The sequence below is a fragment of the Cloeon dipterum genome, chromosome 3 (genome assembly GCF_949628265.1).
Source record: "Cloeon dipterum chromosome 3, ieCloDipt1.1, whole genome shotgun sequence".
Taxonomy (NCBI): domain Eukaryota; kingdom Metazoa; phylum Arthropoda; class Insecta; order Ephemeroptera; family Baetidae; genus Cloeon; species Cloeon dipterum.
In genome coordinates, this window is record NC_088788.1 from 3,940,126 (window position 1) to 3,964,216 (window position 24,091).

A 24,091-nucleotide genomic window follows, 5' to 3' on the forward strand; every position below is an offset into this window, starting at 1 on the left:
ATTCAACTTTAATGACATGAAATTCAAAAATTTACGCCAAAATTGCTCACTAGCAAGATTAAGTCTGAAATTGTGGTGGACACCATCAGAAAATGTTGTTTGCTAAATAAAAAAACTACACTTTACATAGAAAAGCTCTCTGCTATACATTGACAAAGACTCGAATTGCAAAAATCAGCGTCCGCTGGGTAAATATTGCGACACAAACAAACAGAAAATGAATTATATAACGAGAGAGCATTTTGCGCGCGCTCGGCATTGTACAAAAGCGATATAATAAAAATAAAAATATGCAACAGCAAGTTGGTGTGGCGGCGGTGATGTTTTAAAATTATATTTGTCTCGTCATTATTATTTAAAACAATCTCTTTTGTTGCTGCTTGTATAATTTTCACATATTAGAATGTTGGCGCATTGTCCGCCCGCGTGTTTGCCTCTGCTGCTCTTTTAAAATTAAAATTCCGTGTGTGAAAGAGATCGCGTCGTGTTTTTGCGTTGTTTGACATTCCGTTTTTATTATAAATGCGCGCGCGCGACACTCACTTTTATTCGCAAAGAGCGTCTATAGCTTTGTTGCCTAATTTAAAAAGCAGCATTGTTGTGTTTCACAGCAATTGTTCGAGAAATTATGCATGCACGCGCTCGCTCGGGCGCATTTGAATATCAAACGCATGCATACCCGCGCGGACACGATGCAAAAGTTTTTCCGTTGCTGCGAAAATGAAAATTTCGCACCGCGCCACCCGGCGTGTGCACCGATTCGAAAAGCAGGCGGAATTTTCTCTCTTCTGCGCGGACGTGCGAGCAGGTGTGAATGTCGAGATTTCGGGCTCGGATTTCACACAGCACTTTTGTGTCTGTAACTCAACGCGCGAACAATTGCGCCTGTTTTATTTACGCGGCGGAAGGTCACTTTTGCGCGAACACACACGTAAGCTTGCACTTTGAAAAGAGGCACCGTAGGGCCAGGTTTCAAGTTTGAAGGTGAACTCTGCGAATGACAACACACGAGTAAACAAAGCAAACGCTATTCTTATTATTTTTTTTTTTAAGAGAAAACACAAAGGGAGACATTTTAAGGACCATATTTCTAATTTAAATGCTTGTTGCCAATGCATAAAATCGTTTGTTAGGATTCAGTTAAAGCCTAAATTGATTTAAGAAGCATTTTATGAGAAAATTGGCTGGAAAGTTAGCGTGCTTTTCAAATGGTAATGGCTGTCTCCTTACTTAAAATCCGATTTAATTTCCAAACCAAGAGTTTCCCCAATAAACCGTTGGACAGATCTCGACGAGAGGAATCGCAATATGCCAAGAAAATATGTTCAAGCACTGTACATTTTGGAGAAAATTGGCAAAATTTGAATTATTATTGTAGGAAGGTCCTTTTTTATTATTGTAAATTGTTGAACAAATTGTTTATCGAATTCAAATAATTTTCAATCGTTGCCCTGTATCATTCCACTTTAAAGAAAACACAAAGGGAGATATTTTCAGGACCCTATTTCTAATTTAAAAGCGATTATTGTCGAGCCGCTTCTAACTAAATAAAATTCTCGCGCCGTGGAACGAATTCTGGCATAATAATAATTGCATTAAATCTGGCCTCAGCTCGGCTTCGACATGCAAGGAAAAGGGGCCAGGCCGCCGACCGACCAACCGACCGACCGACGACTAGCTCTAGCTATACTCCTCCGACAAAAGCAAGTAGGATTGCGAGTCCGGAAACAGGAAGGAGCTGCGGAAATCCAGCAGCAGTGAGTCAAAAGCACATCGACCAAGTCTCTATGATGCTCTTTTTGCATCCCTCGCGCGCGCAGCAGCAGCAGCAGCAGCCAACACTGTGTGCGAGTCTATTCATCCATTATTATGAGTCGACTTTTATTTATATGCAACCAGCAGCCCCCTTCGCGCCAGTCCCCTCTGCCCCTGCACCCGATGGATGCTCCCCAAACAATAATAATAATAATGTAATAGATATATAGAGAGAGAAAGAGAGAGATGGGGACGACGATGCGCACAAAAAATGCATACGCGCCGAGTGGAGCGGTGTGTGTATCCACAAAGGACCCTCTGTTTTTAATAGCCAAGTGTCAAGCCGGTTCTTATCTCGAGTGCGTGCGCCGATTATTGGCGCGAAATAATTCCAATAACACACTCGGGAGTAAGCAGAGCGAAAAATCTGAATCCTTCAGAGAATTTGTCGATTTTTTTTCTTCTAATAACATCGCCAGTTGGAAAACATGTAAGCTTAACAAATTGTTTTGTGTCTTCACAAAAATACCGTTGCAAATAAACGGCCCATAAATTAATTTCAATTTTAAAAGATTGGATTACAATATGAACGAAACTTTCAGTTTAAACAATTGGACATGAAATCGTTCATTTTCAGCTTTTCTGAAATGAATGAGTCGGTTTAGCAAAGTTAGAAACGACCTTTAATCCGATCTGAAAATAACCGCGAATATATAAAAGGCCTCTTTGTTGGCTGGCGTCTCTTTTCTCCCAACAACACAAAATACCAGTTTCTATTTTAATTGTTCGGCGGCAGCGCTCGAATCGAAAGGTTAGTCGGCGCGAGCCATAGAGTAAGATGCAAGTATTAAATTATAATATTCCCAGCGAGCCTCTGCCTTCCTGTGCCTCTCTCTTCGCGCGCGTTCGCGCTCTCTATTAGCCCGAGAGAGCAAACGGATTTTAATACATTATGTAATACGTGCTGTGCGGCGTAAAGGGCAGTGTTTGACATTTAAGTCGGCCTCGCGGGATTAAAATCGTGTTTTAAGAACGTTGCACACACACAAACACACACACACACACACACACACACACACACACACACACACACACACACACACACACACACACACACACACACACACACAAAACGGCCGCATGGAGAATTATTTCCTGTCAAAGCTGTAACGTGAAAAACTTTGAGAATCGCTAAACGAGATGCGAAAAATTGCGTTCTCCCCCAGAATAACCAAGAGAGGTGGTTATTATTTAAATTAAATTTAATTAAATGAATGATTGAGCATATTTTTTTATAATAAAATTTTAATTATTCTTATCAACTGTATATTATTTTATTTCCTGTTGCTGCGTGCACGTGCAATTAATTTCGGCATTTTTTGAGATGGAGATTGAGTAAGACATCGCGGAAGTGCGTGCGCTCGGCGCAGCAGGCACTCTCGGGGTCTAATCGTCACTTCCGGCCGCAAAGCATCGTTTCGCGGCCGATATTTCATAATCTATTAGCCGTTGCGTCTCTCGTAATGGGATTGACGCTCGCCACGTGGCCCCTGAATCTCCGAAATAATAACAATAATGCTGATGAACCCATCATCCATCATCGCCGGGGACAAAAACGGTGAAAAGCGGCCGCAGACTCGAAATCCTCCCCCGCTTTTCCACCCCATTCGCGACGCACACGCTCCGCGAAATGGAATAATCGTCGATGAGCGAGCAGAGAAATCGCCCGAAATCGCTCTGAATTTTTCGGTGTGCCGCACCGAGCGAGCGATTTGATTTATGACTTTTTAAATGCCGGCCGGACGCACGAGCGCTGACCCTCGTTGAAAAATTGTCGGAAAAATGAAAAACACGCTTGGGGCGCATATTAATTTTGTCACAGCCCGATTATGAGGCCAAACAAAGCAATTTGCTTGCCGAATTTTTTTGTTTTTGCCTACCTCGAGAGTATTTTCGAGACGCATCCGTGGGACACTCTGAGCTGCCGTGATATGTCGCAGGGACGGACTCCATTGTGTGCCAATTCGACAATCCGCTGCCGGACCACGTCCGGCAGTGGTCTGCCGTTGACGAACACTCCGCCCAGCTGGTTTACACCGCCGTGGCCTGAAACAAAATGCAAAAAATATTTACTCAACAGTCAAAGATTTTTAAAATTATTTTCATCTGCTTGCAATTCAAATATAGCTGTTTTTTTAAATTTGATTATTTATTTTTGTCTAAAATTGTATAAATCCTAGATTATTTTGCCCTTTAATTGAGTTTCAAATAGTGTTTTTTTTATGTTCAGGTTGATGAGATATTTTCGAAAGTCATTTCAACTTTTATTCGCCAATTTATTAATTTATAATATTTTAAAAAATCCAATCTGCAATTTTTTCTTAATTATTAAACCATATTGAGATTAAAATTTAATACCTATAATGAATAAAAATTTAAATTTTCCCCCAAAAACAAAACATTCGAAAAATTTGGAATATTTGTAAAAATACACCTTCTAAGCATTCAATCTAATTTGCAATTATATACCAAATAGGAACATTTTGCTATTAACTAGTCCTCTTTCGTGAATCATGTGCAAATTTCAAGTGCGAACTTGCGGTGCCCGACTCATTAGCGGGCGTTCTAATTACGCGTGAGGCCTCGCCCGAGTCACACGTGGCTTGAATTTCAATGTTGAAATCCCCTTGAGCCCGGCGCTTTTACCTTCCTTCATATATGAGAAGGAGCAGCGAAGAATATCCCCGTCTGTCGGCACGCACAACACACGCACACACCTCGTTGTCGCCGTCTCATCCGAAATAATTAAAGCGCGAACAATGGGCCTGCTTTGCAAGAATGGCTTTCGCACTTTATGACGGCACGCGCGCACAGCACAGATGTTCGCACTTCCGACTTGAAATTCGCAATTACCCCCGGCTCGTGCAATTAGCCGCAATTACATCAGCAGTGATTATTGTTTTGACTCTGCGCAGCGTGTGTGCCAATTTCGTTTCACTTATTTCGTTGTGCGGTGTGGCCTTGAATTGTGAATGTGTGCTGCCCCAGAAATTGCGAAATGAATAAAAATTGTGCAGTTTAACGACTGTATAAAATAAAAGAAATAAATAATGCTCAGAATATTACTAAATTGAATATTTTGAGGCAAAAGTGACTGCTAAAAAATTAAGAAATAATTTTTATTTGCATCCGTATTGATTGTCTGCCTAGGAAAAAAATTCCCAATCGTATAGGAAATTAAAGAATTATGTAACCGATAAAATATCGCTTAAATTTTGAACGGTCACATCATTAAAAACATTCAGAATTGCAAATTTTACAATAAACCGCAGTAATGTCTGAATTATCTTGGAAACAAGCAAATATCAAACGGTTATACCAATTTTTGCTTTATTCAAACGTCTGCTTTTATCTCGAATCATTCCCAACATGCGTGGAAATTTTTTAACTGTAGCAAAATCGTGTGTATCATTATAGAGTGCAACAAACAAATAATGAACTATCTCTCAAGAAAACGTCTAAGAATAAGAGACGATAAGCTTTACATTTATGTCTATTTTTAAATTGTACACAAATAGTGTCTGTTATTAATTTCTATTCTATTCTAAAATCAAGTATTTGTTGTTTCCTGTTTACCATCGGCTTTTAAATTAACATTTCCTAAAAAAAAAACAAGGAGATATGTTTAAATTAAATAAATATCTTTTTTTAAATATTCTCCAGCTTTAAAACTAATCTGTGCAATTGTCATTGTAGCTGCAAACCCGCGTGAAAATCCCGTGCGTCCGCTGATCACGCAAACAAGGTCGCCCCTGCAAGTTAGGCGGGCGGGCCGAACGCCAATCATGGGAGGCGAGCAGTTTGCCTACCCACCAGGCATCCACCGAGATGCATGCACATATTATACATAATTCCTGTGAAGCTGGCCCGTAATTGATTAAATAAAGTGGCTGTTCGAGGGTCATTAGAAGTGTTAGAGCATCAGTCGTGGCGCGCAGGTCCCGCGGGGCCAAACAAAGGCCCCCGGGCGTCGCGCGCGCAAAGGGCGCCTTTTGATAAGGCCATATGCCATCCATGCTCTGGGACTCTTCATCGAGGGGGCTCCTAATTCGGCACGACGCTGCTGCTCCGGGTGCGATAGATACATCGATTGTTTCATCTGCAATTAACCATAATGCAATGACAACAAGTTGTGTTCGCAGCTTCGCACCCCCCTCAGTATGTTAGGAGAAGGGCCTGTATTAGGGGGGTTTCAATCGTGCTCGATTCTCTTTTCGAATAATCAGATTACATACATCTCGGTGCTGAGTTGGTGGACTTTGTATGATATTATCTGGTTTTGCTGCGGATGAAATCTTGTTAAGCGAGTGGATTATTTGTGGCTTTAATTTACGAGGAGAGACTAGTTGAATTTTGAATTTTGATTGAATTTGAGAGTCAGGAGAATGATTTTTGTTTGGAGAGGATTGTGGGGAATAGGAAGGATGGTGGGAAATAATTTTTTAATTTTAAATAAATACAATATTTTGGTTATCAATCTTATTTAAATGGTAATGGATGTCTCCTTACTTGAAATCCGATTTAATTTCAAAACCAAGAGTTTCCCCAATAAGTGGCATACATCGTTGGACAGATCTGGACGAGAGGAATCGAAATATGCCAAGAAAATATGTTCAAGCACTGTAAATTTTGGAGAAAATTGGCAAAATTTGAATTTTTAATGTAGGAAGGTCCTTTTTTATTATTGCAAATTGTTGAACAAATTGTTTATCGATCAATTGTTTATGGCATCCAACAATTCAAATAATTATCAATTGTTGCCCTGTATTTACTATTTGCTCCAGATAATTTAGCATATATTTTATACTCCAAAAAGGACATTTCCAGCTCATCAAAATGTGGAATGCACGTACAGCTTCCTCCTGAATCCCAAATACATACGAAATTCGCATTGCACAAAGCAAATGAGGAAACGAAGTAACGAAACCCGTGCGCGCAGAAACAGTACCATTTTCCTGATTGAAATCCAATCTAGCGCCGGTGGAGCGGAGGCAAACAAGGCGCGGCCCGAATTCGATTAAAGCAAATCGCCACCAGGAGTGAAAAAGCAGCAGGCAGCGAATAAATCCCGTTTGACAGATTTTGCAATTCGGCCGCAAGTCCTCTAGGGGACCGAGCGGTGCGAGTTTTTGAGTGGCGGCGGCGGCGGCGGCGCCCCCCGGCCGGCCGGAGCCGAGCGGAGCCAAGCTGAGAGAGAGCGGAGAGAGCGAGAGAGAGGCTTTTCGGCTGCCGTGGAACAAAACAGACTTATTGTGATTGTAGGGAGGCTGCGCCCTCGGCCGCCGTCGAGTGATTGGGCGAGAAAGATTTTGTTACAGCGGCACTTCCTTACAACCGAGAAATGCACCGCTCTCTCCATCCGTAATATCGATCACCGCGCACGCACACTCCTCCGTGTTTTATTGTCCGAAAAAGATTGCCTCCCCACACACACACAAACACTCACCATCTGAGACGCTTCAATCTCTAAAGCTTTTTGATGCAAAATCGATCAGATGACGAGAAGTCTGTCTACTTTTGCGATTTGAATAAGAGAGGGTAAATTAAAGCAGCAGTTAAGATTTTTAACACAGGGAAAGCAAAGATTAATTGTTATTTTTGAGGATTTTATTAATGCAAACACCAGAATAATCCTTGTTGCCGACGCAATTAATTACTCTTGAGGACTGAATTTGAGCCAAAAAATACTACTGTTTGGCAATTTAAATTTACGAGAAAGGTGGCTGCAAAATTAACATGATTTTTTAATGGTGAGAACGAAGACCTTCTTGAAATCTTGTACTTTTTTACAAGAAAGAGAGTTTCTCGCAAACGTTTCGATAAAACTCGACGAGAGGAATAGAAACCTGCCAATAAAATGCAGCCAAAACGCTCTATCGACAGCTTGCTGCGTAGTTAAATTTATTTTGAATTGTTTCACGGAATCAATCCCCTTTTAAAATGATTTGATAGCTCGTGAAATTCAGCAACAGTTATTACATTTAAATTCAGATTTTTACAATTTTATTTGTTCCATTGTTTGTCCATGAATGATTTTATTTCCTTTCATCATTAGTTTTTCAGAAAATCCACTTTTTAAAGTGAAATGATACTGGGCAACAATTGAAAATTATTTAAATTGTTGAATGCCTTAAACAATTGACCGAAAAACAATTTGTTCAACAATTTGCAATAATGAGAAAGGACCTTCCTACAGTAAAAATTCAAATTTTGCCAATTTTCTCCAAAATTTAGAGTGCTCGAACATATTTTCTTGGCATATCCCGATTCCTCTCGTCGAGATCTATTCAACGGTGTATGCCACTTATTGGGGAAACTCTTGGTTTTGAAATTAAATCGGATTTCAAGTAAGGAGACAGCCCTTTCCATTTCCAGCCAATTTTCTCGAAAAATTACAGTGCTTCCTAGGTCAATTTAGGCTTTAACTGAATCCTAAGGGACGAGTTTATGCATTGGCAACAAGCATTTTCCAAGCTTTTGCAGTATCATTCCTCTTTGAGCCAAAAAATTACTGCTGTTTAAATTTAAATAATGGTGGCTGCAAAAATTAACATGATTTTTAAATGGTAAGAGCGAAGACCTTCTTGAAATCTTTTATTTTTTTTTACAAGAATATTTTAAGTTTCTCCCAAACGTTAAATCTCGACGAGAGGAATAGAAACCTGTCAATAAAATACGGTCAACTCTGTAAATTTTGGAGACAATTGGCATTTTTTTCTGTATTGAGGTCCTCTGGCGGTTTTTGCATATATTTAGAGTTAAATTAATTCCAACAATCAGCTCCATCGACTGCTTGCTGCGTACCTAATAACAATTAAATTTATTTTGAATTGTTTCACTGAATCAATCCCATTTTAAAATGATTTGATAGCTCGTGAAATTCAGCAACAGTTATTACATTTAAATTCAGATTTTTACAATTCTATTTTTTCCATTGTTTTGTCCATGAATAATTTTATTTCCTTTCTGCAACATCTGCCTCATTTGCATTAGTTTTTCAGAAAAACCTCTTTTAAAAGATTTGAAAATCCCTGGTTCCCAATGGAGCAGGTTTTTATAAATAAATATTTAAGCAGAAAAATTGTTCAAATTTTAAATTTACGTAACCATTAAACTTCAATCATAAATTTTGTAGAAAATTCAGTTATTCCCCTTTTTGTCTAGCATTCCCGACCTCTACTTTGTGCTCCGAGCGTGACTAACATTTTCGCCAGGCATTTGTGCATTTTCGATGCAGTCTCCTCCACTTCATAATGCGATAACAAACACACACTTAACAATTGTACATCTGCCTGGCGGTGCGGGAAGAGTAGACGACACAACAATATTATAACTGCGCCTGGCTTGGCGTGCACTTTTGTGTGTGTGTGACCGAATGTGCATGCAGGGGTGTCTGACGGAATAATTCCATTCTGGCGCGTTGGGGAGGCTGCATGCCTACTGCTTTTACGACCATTTCTTCTGCTGGCTTGCATCTTTCTGCTATTATAATAATTGTGTTAAAGGAGCGGCGACTGCTAAAAAAGAGCAGAGAAATGCACGGCGCATATGCCGCGCACTCCTCCCCTAATTTACAACTCCATTATTTTTGTACGGCTGCACACGCAGATTATTCGCACTTTCGGCGCGCGCGAGCAGATTTCACGCTCTTTGCGGCGGATTTCCAACTCAACCACTGGAAGCAATTGCGTCCGCTTCCTTGCGGAAAATTATTCAAATCAAAGCCGGATTTACACTTTCAACCGTCAAACGTGACAGTGATTTATTTCCCTCATTTTTTAAATCGATCAAAGCACTAAAATGATCAAACTAATGAATGAAAATAAATATATTTTTTAGGTTTTCGCAGATATTTAATATTTTAAACAAGATAAGCAATTTATTTTAAATTTGAAAGCTGATTTCAGCGTCGTTTGGGAGGCTAAATTCTTGCTTCAAATTAATTTGTTGGCTGAAATTCAATTTTCCAAAAACTTTGGAGCCAGCCGCCAGCTTTTCCAAAGTTGTGGCTGGAACAAAACACAAAATTCACATTCCAAACGCGCGTATATATATTTCTCTGCATGGCGCGCGCGACTCACAAAAGTGCTGCTGCGCTGCCGCTCTCTGTGGTCATTGTTGCCGCAAACAATACGAGAGGCAAGCAGTAGCAGCTTTTTGCCAGCAGCTCCGCAATTTATAAATGAAAAGGAAACCCCTCGGAGAGTTTATACCGCGCGCTGAATTTATCCGATGCCGCCGGACAGCATTCAGAAAAGCCTGCGGCCGCCGCGGATAAAGAGATTTCTGTCCACGTCGCTCTCGATATAATGAGAATTATGAGAGCATCTGTGTGTTGCGTGTGTGTGTGAGTGTGTGTATATGTGTTTGAGTGCCTTTTCAAGTGTCGCTTTTGTCACTTCTAAGATATTCATTCGTGAGTTTTAATTGTCTCAAGAGAATGAGAGTTTTTTTAAGCCGAGGTCAAAACGTAATAGCTGGAAATAATATTCAAATGATGGTTTTAAATATTAAAGATGGTTTTAATTTCATATTGGCTCCAAAACAAGGAAGAAGGTGTGAGAAAATTCAAATTTCTGAATGATTTGAGCGCTTACGAATGCTAATACTCATTTCATTCGTGAACCGAAATCGGATTCTGTGGTTTCGGTTTGCGGTTTGCGTTCGAATATGCTTTAATGGACCGACTCTCGGCGGCTCATACATTTTCATGCGCTTGTCAATTTGAAATTCGCATGCGGTTTTGTAAACTGAGAGCAGCGACACGCAGCTGCGGGAATTACAAAATCGGATGTTAACTGCGGTCAAGTTCAATTTGCGAAAGGAAGGAGATTAATCAGATTGAGAGAGAGAGAGCAGCTCAAGGAGAAAAATTTAATGAGAAATGATTATTTTTGTTTCATCTTATTGGGAAGAATTAAATAAATCATAAGAAACGTTATAGCCAACAAAAAATGTTTTGTTGGTCGCCTAAAATTGTGTAAATGGGAATGAGATACCAAACAAAGCGTAAAAATTCACGGAAACCCCTCTTTCCTCAGGGGAATTAATTGTTAACCCCCAATTCTCTTTTTTATGGATTTTCTATTACTAAAATCAGTATATTTTTTGCATTAATACGAGCCATGTAATATTTTAATGTTTCTACTTTTACAGATTTTCTTTGGAACAAAATATACAGAAATTGAACCAGTTTTTTTCCAATTACAATTTTTTAAATATTTGTATACCGATTTCACCGAGATAGAAAATATTTTAAAGAGCCCAAAAACCATGCAAAAATAATTTTTCTTTTAAAACACGCTCTTCGTTGAATTGGTGCCGTTTGTGCCAGTTTTTCAGTCCATTAGAAAATAAACAATCCACCGTTTGACTGATTTTTTAATTTAAAATATTGTTCCACCTCACAAAATCCAGGGTCACGGCGGGAACAAATTTAATGTTAACTGCGGACTCACATGTGTAATATTCCATCATGTTCTGGTTGTATCTGTAGGCCGTGGTGAGGTCCATGGCTGGCGACGGCCGAAACGCGAGCAGTCCGAAATTCGTGGCGGCGGCGGCGGCGGCTTCCAGCGTTTTTTCCCCGAAGGGTCACATGTCACCAGCACGTGGAAAAACCAACAAAACTATAAAGCGGCAAAACTCGCGGCGGCGGCGGCGGCGACTAGGCTGCAAATGCACGGAGCAGCTCGGGAACGGCTGCGGCGCCGGCCGATCGAGGAATAACCACCATGCAGCCGCAGATTCGCCCAAATCGCACCCCTTGCCACTGTCCCCACTCCGCCCCGCCACCAGCCGAGCCAGATATTATCCACCTATCTATTATTGTAACAACAAGCAGCAAACTCGAATCTGGCCGCGTGTGTTGGATGTGCGAGTGCTTGGATTACCGTGCGACTGCCTGTGGGAGCCGCCGGTGGCGGTTTTGCCACGCCGCCCCTCAACCGGTATTTTATTTTATGTTTCTCATTGGAAGCGAGAGCAGCTTCCACTTCGGCTCGATTGCAGATCAAATTCCGCCAATTCAGCGGTTCAAGGCGTGCCATTTCTGGAGGCTTTCTTGCAATTCAGATTGTTTTTTTTTATAGGAATTTGTATCGCTTGGAAAAAGGGAGAACACAATCAAGTGTTTGAAAATTTAATTAACGATTAAAAAATCAAAGCATCATCATTTTAGTTGTTTTGCTTGTCTTTTAAATAAAAATTAAATCAGGAAATTCACCCCTTGGATTGGATCAGATTTGCAAATAGATGGCGTCACCGTTCAATTCCGATTTCCGGATACTTCCACTTAAATTTCAAATTAAATCCTGCAACTGTGTGCATTTTTTAGCGGAATAGCAGGTAAAATTATTCCGTGATGATGATTTCCGCTTTTCATCCCTTAACTCTGGAGTGGATCGTGTCGTCGGCCAACGTCAAAAGTCAAAAGCGGCGCGGTGCTGGTTTGGCCAACCGGTTTTTCGCCGCCTCCGGCGCGAGAGCGTGTTGTCGTCGGCGTGCGAGAGCAGTGTAATTCCAACCCCTCTCGGCGGGCCGCGCATCGCGACTTGACCCTTTTGAGAGCGCGCACTGCGAGATCGGGCGGTGATTGGCCGCCCTTATCAAACATCACGAGCGCTGCAGGGCGGGGCTAGCGATGCATTACATTATCTCTCCATCCGAGCCAGCCAGCATGTAAGCTCTTTGTATTATGGATACGCAGAGCGAATCCACAAGTTTCACCCTCGGATGGAGCCGAGCGCAAACACGCAGCCACAACGACACAACGACAGCCCGGGTTTCATGCAGAAAATTCGGAAAATTCGGAATTTCAGCGAATTGATTGTTAATGAATTGAAGGAATGGAGATCTGGAATAACTGGAAAATTAAAATTCATCGTTTTTTTCCTCGAAATTTCTTTTAAATAAATTTTCTCAGATTTAAATGGGAATTTGTTAATTTTTTACATCCTTCTCTACACTTGAGAAAACAAATTTTATAATTTTCCACCTCAGGAATTTTCTTAATTCAAATGTTATTTTGCAAATAATATTAAAAACTTCACCAAGAGCCTGGTTAAATATAAATTTTTATTATAGTCAATTTTATGGAATTGTTAAGCCGAAAGAAAATAATAAACATTTCCGTTGTTAAAAATTAATATATATTAACTCTTAAGGAGTTCGTTCTTGAAAAATTCGAACCCTTAATTAAATCTTTCCGGCTCTTCATTAAATATTAAGTCCTTGGAATGTTTCAAGGAACTGAAAGAAATAAAAATTTAAAAGTCAAGTAAAAATGCATGAGTCCAAAAATACTTAATTGCTTCAAATATCATATCAAAATGACAATGAAAGCAAGAAAATCGTTTACTGCTATTCCTTTAGTCAATAAATCATCCAGCACAATGAAGAATATCCCTCGGCCAGATTTTTTAACCTTTGCAAAGGCCTCGCTTTCAGACGTTTTCCCGCATTGTGGAACGTCGTCATCTCACCTTGGCTGCTTATTGTCGGTGACAAAAAGAGCAGAAAATATACCCCTGAACAGCTGACCTTTGTCGTGCGCGAGATAATTATCAGAAAAATGAATACACACACAGCTCTATTGAAACGTTCTCAGCGCACACAAACATATCGCATCCGAGAGCTTATAACAGTCTCCTAAATATAAATCTGTGTTGTTGTGCGAATAAAAAGCCATTCACGACGACGGAGCGAGGTGCGACTCTCGACTTTTTACGAGGAAAAAAGAGTCATCTCTTTCAATGATGTGAAATAAAGTTGGCGTAATTCGATCCAAATCACATTATGCGAGAGGCTCCCCATTCCCAGCACCCTCAGGTTGCACGGCGTATCCTATGACAATGACAGGTATAAGGTGTCTTTTCTGCCGCTGCCGCTGCTGCTGCTGCTGCTCCCCATATCCACGACTCTCATTCAAGAAATGTATCTGAATTCTTTTGCACTGCTCAGACTGTGCTGCTGGGATGGCTGGCTGGCGTCCGTCACCGAGAACCCACCGACGGACGACTTACAATCGCGACGAAGTGACCTTCCTATTCAAACGCGCCACACCATGGGAAAAATAAAAAAAAATGATGTGACGCCTTCGGATGTAGAGCCGCAGATGTAGAAAAAATACAGTTAAAATGAAAGTCTGCACTAAATATTATTAAACGTGCCAACAGCAGATGGCACCACCGTTCATTTCAACTTTTTGGTTAAAATTTTTGCCTTTAAAAATATTAAAAAAATTGATTTACTTCTTTTTCAGCTGATGATTTATGGACTACTTTCGAGCTTTTTCTCCTTTAGCCCGATTCATCGTTCATTTCTCTTCTCCTCTCAATATTTCTTTCCTCTTTTTGCAGCTAGAAGGAAATTTGTCACCACTGATGGTGTGTATTAGCAACAATGCCTTTTTATTGCATTACACACTACTTATCTGCACTCAACATGATGTCGTTGGCTGATTTACTCTATTATACGTACACATCTCGCTCCTTTTCTCTCTCTCTCTCTCGCTCTTTCGCTCCACATCACCCCCTCGTGTCGCGTGCAGTAATAAAGTGAGTGAAAACTAAAAAATAATCCCGACCGGGGGTGGCTGCTTTCCCTCGCAAATAGTCACCCCTGCCTGCTAGCCAACCAGGGCGGTGAAACACAGCGAGGCTTTTCAGGGAAATTTCATTTCGTTTCGTTTCTAAAAAATAATTAAAGGGACGATGAGGTGTTTTTATTTGCAGATTTTCGAGATTTCGCCTGACTTGTGGGAAATAATTGTTTTTATTATGAAAATTTATTCAGCAAGAAATTTAAATTAAAACGAGGTTGGAGATTTCTAGGAGAGACTGCAACGGCTCTTGGATTGGGCAATATATAGCGCAGAGCCGACGAGTGTGACCGTTTTTCACGTCCCCCAGCTCCGTCCGGGGGATGCAATCGCTGCGTACATACTATACACACTCACCCAAATGTCACCATGCAATTTATAAAGCAGCAGCGGAGAGTGCAGCGCATATAGTAGCGGCGCGGTGGTGGCTCAATAAAATAACTCGCGCTGCTCCCCCAACGGTATGAAAATAAAACGCCCGCTTTATATTTGATTAGCATAATAAATTTCGCAGCCGGCGGCGGCATTTTGCGTTAATTTAACTAAAAAGCGGCGGCGGGCTTCAAATAATTTGCGACTCCCCGATGACTGTCGCCGCGCGGATTGCATAAATTCCGGCCGGATAATTTAAGTTATCGTGCCGCAGGATGTAAAGTTTTAATACGTAGCCGAACGAGCGAGTTAGGCAGTAAAAACGCCGGGGAGAACCGAGAACCGAGAGTAAAACAAATTTTAGGTTAATTGCACGACACACAAACCGCCGCGGCGCGTACACCAAAACCTCTTAATTTTAACTCCCGACCGCAATTTTTAAGCTTTTACGTGCCGTCTCCTGAGACGCCAACTATATACATGCAGGGCTAAAGAGGGATGATAGTCTTTTCCACCCCAAACACACACTTAATGAGGATTTGCAGGTAGATAATTTCGGCATTAAAATGTAGAAACTGTGATTTTTCAAAGATTTGCGGTTTTAGTCTCAATATACCAGCGTTTTTCTTTCCTAGAAAATCATCAACGAGTTGAGGAAGTTGCATGAAAAGTAAAAAATGTCTGGTGCATTAGTGGTCTCATTTTTTTCTTGGCTGGAAACGACTACGACGCCGACGATGGCTGACAAATAAAAATGAGAGGAAAAGTTGGGTGATACACCTTGCGTGTGGAGAAAAACTTTGCCAAGATGGGATTAGACGAATTTTTGCGCTCGGCATTCTCTTTCTTGGTCCGCGCGCGGCGAGAGTAATGGCTGGCATTACCGGCCGACAGGCGAATATATGAAGGAGCTGCTGCGCTGCTCGGCGGCGGCAGTGATAAGAAGCGTCATTATTATTAGCACAATCGCCCTCTTTCTCCCGGCTTTTTTCGCTTTTTTGTATGCATTAAGCGGTGGAAAAGTAGCGGCTTCCCTCTCACAATGCCGCCGGGATAACTCATTTGCCGTGGGCGGAAAAGAAAAATAGGGGGCATTAGTGTTGTTAAAATTATTATTATTATCATTTGCCGGCTGCTTTTTGCTGCCTTTATGATGCCATTATTTGGGGAAAAGCGGCGAGAGGTACTTTATGGCTGCAAAATATTGCGCTCTGCTCTCCACTTCTTGTAAACACACAAAAAATCACGCTTTATTTCGGTGCCGGCCCATTCATATTATATATATTAATGCGAATCCTTTTTTTTTTGGAAATCGTCAACGAGGTTCTTCAAACGAAAATTCCGAGGGGTAGTTTTTTCTTCATCAACAGATTTTTTTCTACTGAAAGTGTCTTCATATTTTTACGAGTAAAAAGGTTTGATTTCAAATCGAAACTAAAAGAGAAAAATTTCCGAAATGCGGATAAAAATGTGCGATTTGCTTTGCTTTTAAATATTGATTAACATTTCATTTTTGACATGGAAATATTAAAACCCTTTAAAATCAAAGTTTTTCAGATCCTTTATTTCATTCTTTGTCTTTACAAGGGTACAAAAATAACCTCGCAATTCACCAGTTGCATAAACCCTTAGTTATTAAAGCCGCCAACAGATGGCGCAACCACAGACTTTCTTAAAAATTTTGTTTTAAGCGGTTTTAAGGCATTTCCGCTGCGATTTCAGACTCAATCTATCTACTGTGCATTCTTCAATTAATTTGCTAATTTTTGGCGTGCTGAAAACCAAAATCGGTTCAGCCATTCGCCGTAGAAATGTTGGAAAAGTTTTTTTTATCTCAAAAAATAGTTTTTCACGATTCTACGGCGATTGGCTGAACCGATTTTGGTTTTCAGCACGTCAAAAATTAGCAAATTAATTGAAGAATGCACAGTAGCTAGATTGAGTCTGAAATCGCAGCGGAAGTTCCTTAACATCGAAAGTCTACGGTGGCGCCATCTGTTGGCGGCTTCGAACACTTAGGGTTTATGCAACTGGTGAATTTATAACATTTTTGGCAAAATTGCTTTTGATTTAAAAATCCACTTTTCTGTAAAGGGATGAACAAGCTGAGCGAAAAATGATGATGACTTGGAACAACGGAGATTTTTTTAAATTTAAATATAAATTATATATAGTTATTTTCAGATTTTATTTCCTATATCACAAATTAAATGTTTACGTTGCAATAATTCTTTTGTCGCTTATTTGACGTGAGCCTGAGAGGCTTTCATTGAGAAGGTGACGAGTCTGGTGCGTTATTTTATTTCCATCCATTTCTCGCCTGAGGGGCTCCTCGCGGGGATTTGCTCTAATGGATGTTCACTCACTCATTGCAGTCAGTCACAGATACACGAGAACGTGCTGTGTATATAGGTAGGTATGTAGCCATGTATGTACAGCCGCTCATTGTCCGCGACGACGACTTGTAAATAAGCAGCCAGTGACACACATTTTTCTCGTAATCGTCCAGCAATTTCTCGCGACGGCGAATGTTATGTATTTATGAATAATAGAGTGCGAGAATTTCGGCCAAATTGAATTAAAACGCGAGCGAGTGTGCTGTGTGTGTTGACAGAAGGCGAGCACTCAAAGTGGATTGGAATGATTCTTTGCATAGATTATATATTCGTGTGCGCGCGGTGTGCATTAGTGGAATAGAAATTTGATTGCTCGACAAACAAACCCGGCTGGCGTTTGTTGCGGGCGCGGGGGCGAGACGGCCGCCGATCCGACGGGGAAGCTTTCAAAAATCACTCACTCGCATACTCGAGTGATCATTAACTTTGGCAATAATTATCTCTGTGTTATGGGCAATGAGCACAGCACTGATGTGATTTTCATTGTGAAAGCGTGGCGTTCATTTTAATGGCATATGCAATCGATTTAAATTGTGATTTGCAAATAAATAACGAGCAGGCGGCTCTCTGCATTTCCTTTTTAATTGCAGAAATTGTGAAATGAGATTTTGCAAAACATGAACATCACATTTACTGATGATTGATGTATTGTGTTTCAATTTTACTGTGCGGAGAGATTATTACCCAATTTTCCTGAGCATTTTTTGTTAGCCAGTCACATTTTAAAATTTGTTCGCTCGTACGAAAATATCAATCATTTTAAATATTAATTTCTAATAAAGGAAAAGAGAATTTATAAATGGACAGTACATATTTTTCAATTAATGAAGGTTTGATTTTTGTCTTAATAATTTAAAGAGGAATGATAGTGCAAAAGCCTGGAAAATACTTGTTGCCAATGCATAAACTCGTCCCTTAGGATTCAGTTTAAGCCTAAATTGACCTAAGAAGAGGTGTAGTTTTTTGAGAAAATTGGCTGGAAAGTTAGCGTGCTTTTCAAATGGTAATGGCTGTCTCCTTACTTGAAATCCGATTTAATTTAAAAACGAAGAGTTTCCCCAATAAGTGGAATAAACAATTGGACAGATCTCGACGAGAGGAATCGGAATATGCCAAGAAAACATGTTCAAGCACTCTAAATTTTGGAGAAAATTGGCAAAATTTGAATTTTTAATGTAGGAAGGTCCTTTTTTATCATTGCAAATTGTTCAACAAATTGTTTCTGGCATCCAACAATTCAAATAATGTTCAATTGTTGCCCTGTATCATTCCACTTTAAAATCTAAACACTTTCTACTTTTTATTTCGAGATGGTGGCGGAAACTGCGCGCCAACCCTTTTGTCAGATTCTGAGGTCACATGTTAACGAGAGCAAATTGCCGCGTTTGAAAGTCTTCAGCAAGCGCACTGGGCGTGGTGATTAAGTGCAAGTTTTAAACCTGTTAGCAATGCGAGAGCGAGGAGCGAGCGAGGCACCCACTTTGGGGGCCCCCGGCCGTCTCCCAGCTTTGACACTTTGCGTGCGGCTCTTCTCTTCTTTGATACCGGCAGAAGCCATCATCAAGAAGAAGGGCGACGAGTTTGTGCCGAGGGGATGAGATGCAGCTGACGTGATATGATAAAGCCGCAGCCAGCATCTCTCATTTTCTGGGTGCACGAGCCAGAAACGTCACGCGTTGTGCGTCCGAACGTATTACAGTTCCTCGCATATACAGCAGCAGAGATAATGCTCTTTGTTCGCCGGCAGCTCCTCAAGAGGCCACAGATTTTATGCATTATGTATTTGCCGCCGCCACCGCCGCCGCCGCCGCCGCCACCGCTGACGTGGCGACGTGTGCGGCTAATTGGCCGCCGCCGCACAAGTCGAAGAGAGACGCCTCCTCCCGAAATTATAACAGTATATTCCATAGAGCGAGCCACGTGTGTCCGCCGCCTCCGAGAGAGAGAGAGAGAAAGAAAAATGTAATCAGAGCGCGGCTTTTTTCTTTAAGTACGCGTCGTCGTCGACACGCAGCTGCCTGTAGTTTCGATTCAGACACGTTTAAATTAAGTGGCCGAGCAGAGCACCGCTCAATGGAGGCGGTGTTCATTCATTGGGTGATTTATTATTAAATGCAAACAGATGCGCCAGAGTGGAGAAGATCACAGAAATCGGGATGAAAGCAGCAGGCCTGCGAGTGATTAAGTTGAACCAGGCAACGGGGAAGGGCAAAACAAGCTGCTTATTGTTTTGTCAAGATTAATGCGAGGAGCTTTTAAAATAAATCAATTTATTGGAGGAAATTGAAAGAATTTTACTCTAGACTGGAGTAAATTTCGCTAGCAGGGAACTCCTAGATTAGTGCACTTTTTAATTTAAAATTTTAGAGAAGCCCCAGAATGAGGAGTTTTTTTTTAATAAAATAATCCCCAAAGCTTCGTCAAAGTCCTGTTTTTTTATTTTTTGTCAATATTTCGTCAACCTTCAGAGGATCCAATTATTATTCCCGATTCCCGATCCTGCCAATTTTGTGGTGTGCTTGAAGAGCCAAAATAATCCGTCCGCTGCGTGAGCGTGAGTCTCCGGCGGGCCATCTTTTGCTCCAAATTGAGCAATTACTCGGGGATAACGCTTCATTGGCTGCGACGCCGTGACGCGTATGCAATCCGTCGGACACGCCTCGGCCGCCGAGTTGGCCGCTTGGCCCCTAGGTGGCAGACTGCGCCGAGCGCGGCGAGGATGCAAGGGCCTCTTTCTCTCTCTCTCTCGTCAACGGCCGCAATTTACTCTCGATTTATTTTTTGCTACACGCCCGCACCGCAAAGAAAGAGAACGAACATTGTGGCTCTCGTGTGTTCGGGCTTATTTAGAAAATAAAATCGGCGCTCAGACAGAGCTCGCGCTCGCGGCGCAGATAACGATCTGCGCGCCGGGGCCGCTCGTAATTGCTGTCCACAAATCATTGCTGCGGAATTTCAATTAATTGCGTCAATACCAATAGAAATAATTTATTTGTACGGTTCAATTTTGCAATAAAGGAAATTTTACGTTCTCCAGTTGCTGATCTATGAGCAATGAGACTGGCATAAGTTGCAAAATCGAATTTAAAAAGTGGATCTATTCTGTAAATTTCTAAAAGTGGTGTTTCTCACACTTTTAAGAAGAAAATGCTTGTTGCCAATGCATAAAATCGTCCCTTAGGATTCAGTTAAAGCCTAAATTGACCTAAGAAGCTCTGCAATTTTTGAGAAAATTGGCTGGAAAGTTAGCGTGCTTTTCAAATGGTAATGGCTGTCTCCTTACTTGAAATACGATTTAATTTCAAAACCAAGAGTTTCCCCAATAAGTGGCATGCACCGTTGGACAGATCTCGACGAGAGGAATCGGAATATTCCAAGAAAATATGTTCAAACAATGTAAATTTTGAAGAAAATTGGCAAAATTTGAATTTTTACTGTAGGAAGGTCCTTTTTTACTATTGCAAATTATAGCACAAATTGTTTATGGCATCCAACAATTCAAATAATTTTCAATTGTTGCCCTGTACCATTCCATTATAAAGCCAAACATTGCCAAATATTGTTAATGATTGTCCTGTTAACAATATAATCCACTTCAAGAGATAGAATGTCTGCATTCGTTTTGAGGAACTTTGTTAATTACAAAATTACGACGAGTTTTTTAATACCAAGAACTTTAAAATGCAACTTTCCCACAGGCCAAACCCTTTGCCCGCTTTTCCCGCGGACAAAAGGACGCTCTATGGCATTTCTTTTGTGCGCGCACATGCAGGGAATAAAAATGATTCACACTGCTGTGCTGTGCGCTGTGTGTGAGAGAGCAACTATACAAGTTACATAAGGCCACGGACGATTTTTCATCCTTTTTACGGGTGCCCAGTTAATGTAGGTAAGGTAAATTGGTTGTTCAAGGCTCTGCTGGCTGTGTCTGTCGGTTCTCACCGTGATAATAAAACACAATCCCACTACTTCCTGTCCTCTCTAATGCAGCGCAACACACAAACAATCGGCCGCCAAATCGCTCCGAATCCGACGGACGCGGACGCACGGGCAGACACACCACCGCGCCTCCTAATCACGCGATCCCGCGCGCCTCGACTCGCGCGCTATAACCCTTTGGGGCTCTACTTTGCTCGATCGCCCATTTCCTTTGTACATTCGCGAAAATCGATGCATGAATGTGCCGCCTTAATTGCCCTAATATAGCGCGTGCTGTAAAATCGAAGGCTATACGTCGTCGTCGTCGTTGTTAAAAAAAAGAAGCAGCGTGTACTTTCGATTTAATTCACGTGTAATAATTGCGATAAATTGAATGGTTTTTTTATTATTTTAAAGCTCCGCTCATCTGGCTTTAATTGCTTTAAGTCCGTGAGAATGACGTAATGTGGTTGGCTGCGCTAAAATATCAGGAGAAGGACAGTATATGTAGTGTTACCAATTTCATGACCTTGTTTTGATCCGGATATTTGAAATTTAAAAAATAATGCCATTTTCAAATGTGGTTTATTAATTTAAAAAATTATTTAAATGTAGAATTAAGCTTCCAATCATTTGAATAACTGAAAGTTGCTCGACAAAGTACGGAATGCCAATCATGAACTACCGGATTTCGCCCTGGAATTCCTTAGAAGAAATTAGAAAAAGTGCAACTATGTTCCTTGTAGAAACTTTCAGGTCAGCGCGGTGCATAGAGCATAATGACAAGGATTACGTGTCGGGAGCGATACAGATATATATGTTATGCAGCACACGACTTTACACCTTCTCTTCTCGAGTGACAAGTGCGCGCACATATTATATACGAAACGGCCGCGAGATAAATCACCCTTTAAATCCGCCTGCTCTCTGCGCTCTCTTGAGATTATATGCGAAGTAGTTTATCAGCGCCATTGGATCAATAGCCAAAGTGGTAATTAAAACATTGAGTTGCCGGCGTTATGGCACATGTCCAACAATAGAATGTGTGCGGCTTTCTGGCGCAACACCCGACTCTTTTTATGACACGCTACATATATTTGAAGGAATGCCGTTTTAAAAGTCGTTTTTCTGCGCGCGCGAGCCTTCATTCTACTCACTAATATTGTGAATTATTCGATCGCGGAGGCGGCAAATTACACACTTTCACTGAAAAACAGATTTATCCGTGTCAAGCCGAGAGTTACGAAAATTAATTTCCATTCGTACAATATTATTTTCTCAGCACTCGTGTGCGATGAACAAATGAGGCGAGTGAAAAAAGCAGCCAGCCGCCAATTATGCATGTGCTTGCTTTTTAACGCGCAACAATCATTTTAACATTCCCACAAGACCTTTCGTGACCTTGAGTGACCCATCTTATTACTACACAAAACGCTAATTATACAATAAATACACACACACACTCGAGACGTTGGCATCCAGCCGAGAGTAGTGGCAGGAAAAAACTGTCTTGGACACTCTCACACACAGCACGAGGGAGATTTTATCGCGAGACCGCCAAATGAACCAAAAATTGCTGCTTATTTTTTCAGTTTTGATTCACATGCACACAAAACACACGCCGGCCGCGTTCGTGGGAACTTTCCTCCAATGGTGGGTGGAATTGTCTTTTCCTGCCCGCTGGGAAAATGTTTCAGATGGAAATTGTTAATTATCTCCCGCTGGATAATTAAGCCACGCAGATAAATAATTCAAGGCTTATCCAACAGAGAGGAGAGAGAGAAAATTACAATATTTTGCAGGGATTGAAATTTATGTACAGCTTCCGCGAATGAAAGTCTGCGACTTGCCTCTGACGCGTGTGTATATACCCAGTGACAGATTTACCTATTTCGCACGCATGATCTCGTGTCCAGTGCACTTAGTAAGAGTAGTTGAGCTTTACTTATGACGAAAGGGCAGTGAAAAAGGCTGCGGGAAATATTATGTTGGCCTATATTCTTTTAAAACTTGGATATAAATCAACTGAAGTTTACAAAGCTTTAGTATGCCGGCACCAGAGCTGAAATAATTAGATTTTCACAAGGTGAGAATTGGAAACCGTGATTTATTTCACTGTAAATGAGACGATGAATTGAAATGATTCACTTAATTCACCAGTTACATAAACCCTAAGTGTTCGAAGCCGCCAACAGATGGCGCCACCGCAGACTTTCGATTTTAAGGCACTTCCGATGCGATTTCAGACTCAATCTAGCTACTGTGCATTCTTCAATTAATTTGCTAATTTTTGACGTGCTGAAAACCAAAATCGGTTCAGCCAATCGCCGTAGAATCGTGAAAAACTATTTTTTGAAATAAAAAAATCTTTTCCGACGTTTCTACGGCGAATGGCTGAACCGATTTTGGTTTTCAGCACGTCAAAAATTTGCAAATTAATTAAAAAAAATCAAAATAGCTAGATTGAGTCTGAAATCGCAGCGAAAATGCCTTAAAACCGCTTAAAATAAAATTTTTAAGAATGTCTGTGTTTGCGCCCTCTGTTGGCGGCTTCAATAACTAAGGGTTTATGCAACTGGTCAATTAATTAAATATTACTATTTCCGCGTCAGTTAAACAAAAATACATCAAAATACGTGCATCAAATAATTTAAAACTATTTCATTAAAATATAACCAAAATTTTTAAATTTTCAGTAGTGTTGAAACAAATATTTTGATTAATATTATCATACGGATTTTTTATTTTATTAAATTTAACATTTTAATTAGGAATAACTGCATTTCTCACTTCCCTTGAGTGCATAAGAGCGACCACACAGCCGTGAGACCGATAAATCGCACTACTTGTTACATTGCTCCGGTTTGAAGTACAATCGCATTAGAGAGAAAGAAAGAAAGAATGACGATCACGGGGCAGGCCGACTTCCTATATTAGGCGTGGATTTGTCCGCGCGCATGCACAATCTGACGTGAGTGCCGAGTGCCAC

General features: G+C 40.9%; 1 protein-coding gene across 6 annotated transcripts in view; it reads right to left on the reverse strand.

Annotated features, from left to right (window-relative positions):
- sv (shaven) overlaps positions 1-24,091 on the reverse strand; it is a 61,464-nt gene that overhangs the window by 19,305 nt on the left and 18,068 nt on the right. For 5 of the 6 annotated variants that reach the window (XM_065484158.1, XM_065484154.1, XM_065484153.1 and 2 more), the window contains one exon: positions 3,696-3,861. In XM_065484158.1, coding sequence (XP_065340230.1) covers positions 3,696-3,861 — 166 coding nt within the window. Of the gene's footprint in view, positions 1-3,695; positions 3,862-11,273; positions 11,467-24,091 lie in introns of those variants that run through there. The other variant, XM_065484155.1, reaches the window with a different exon arrangement.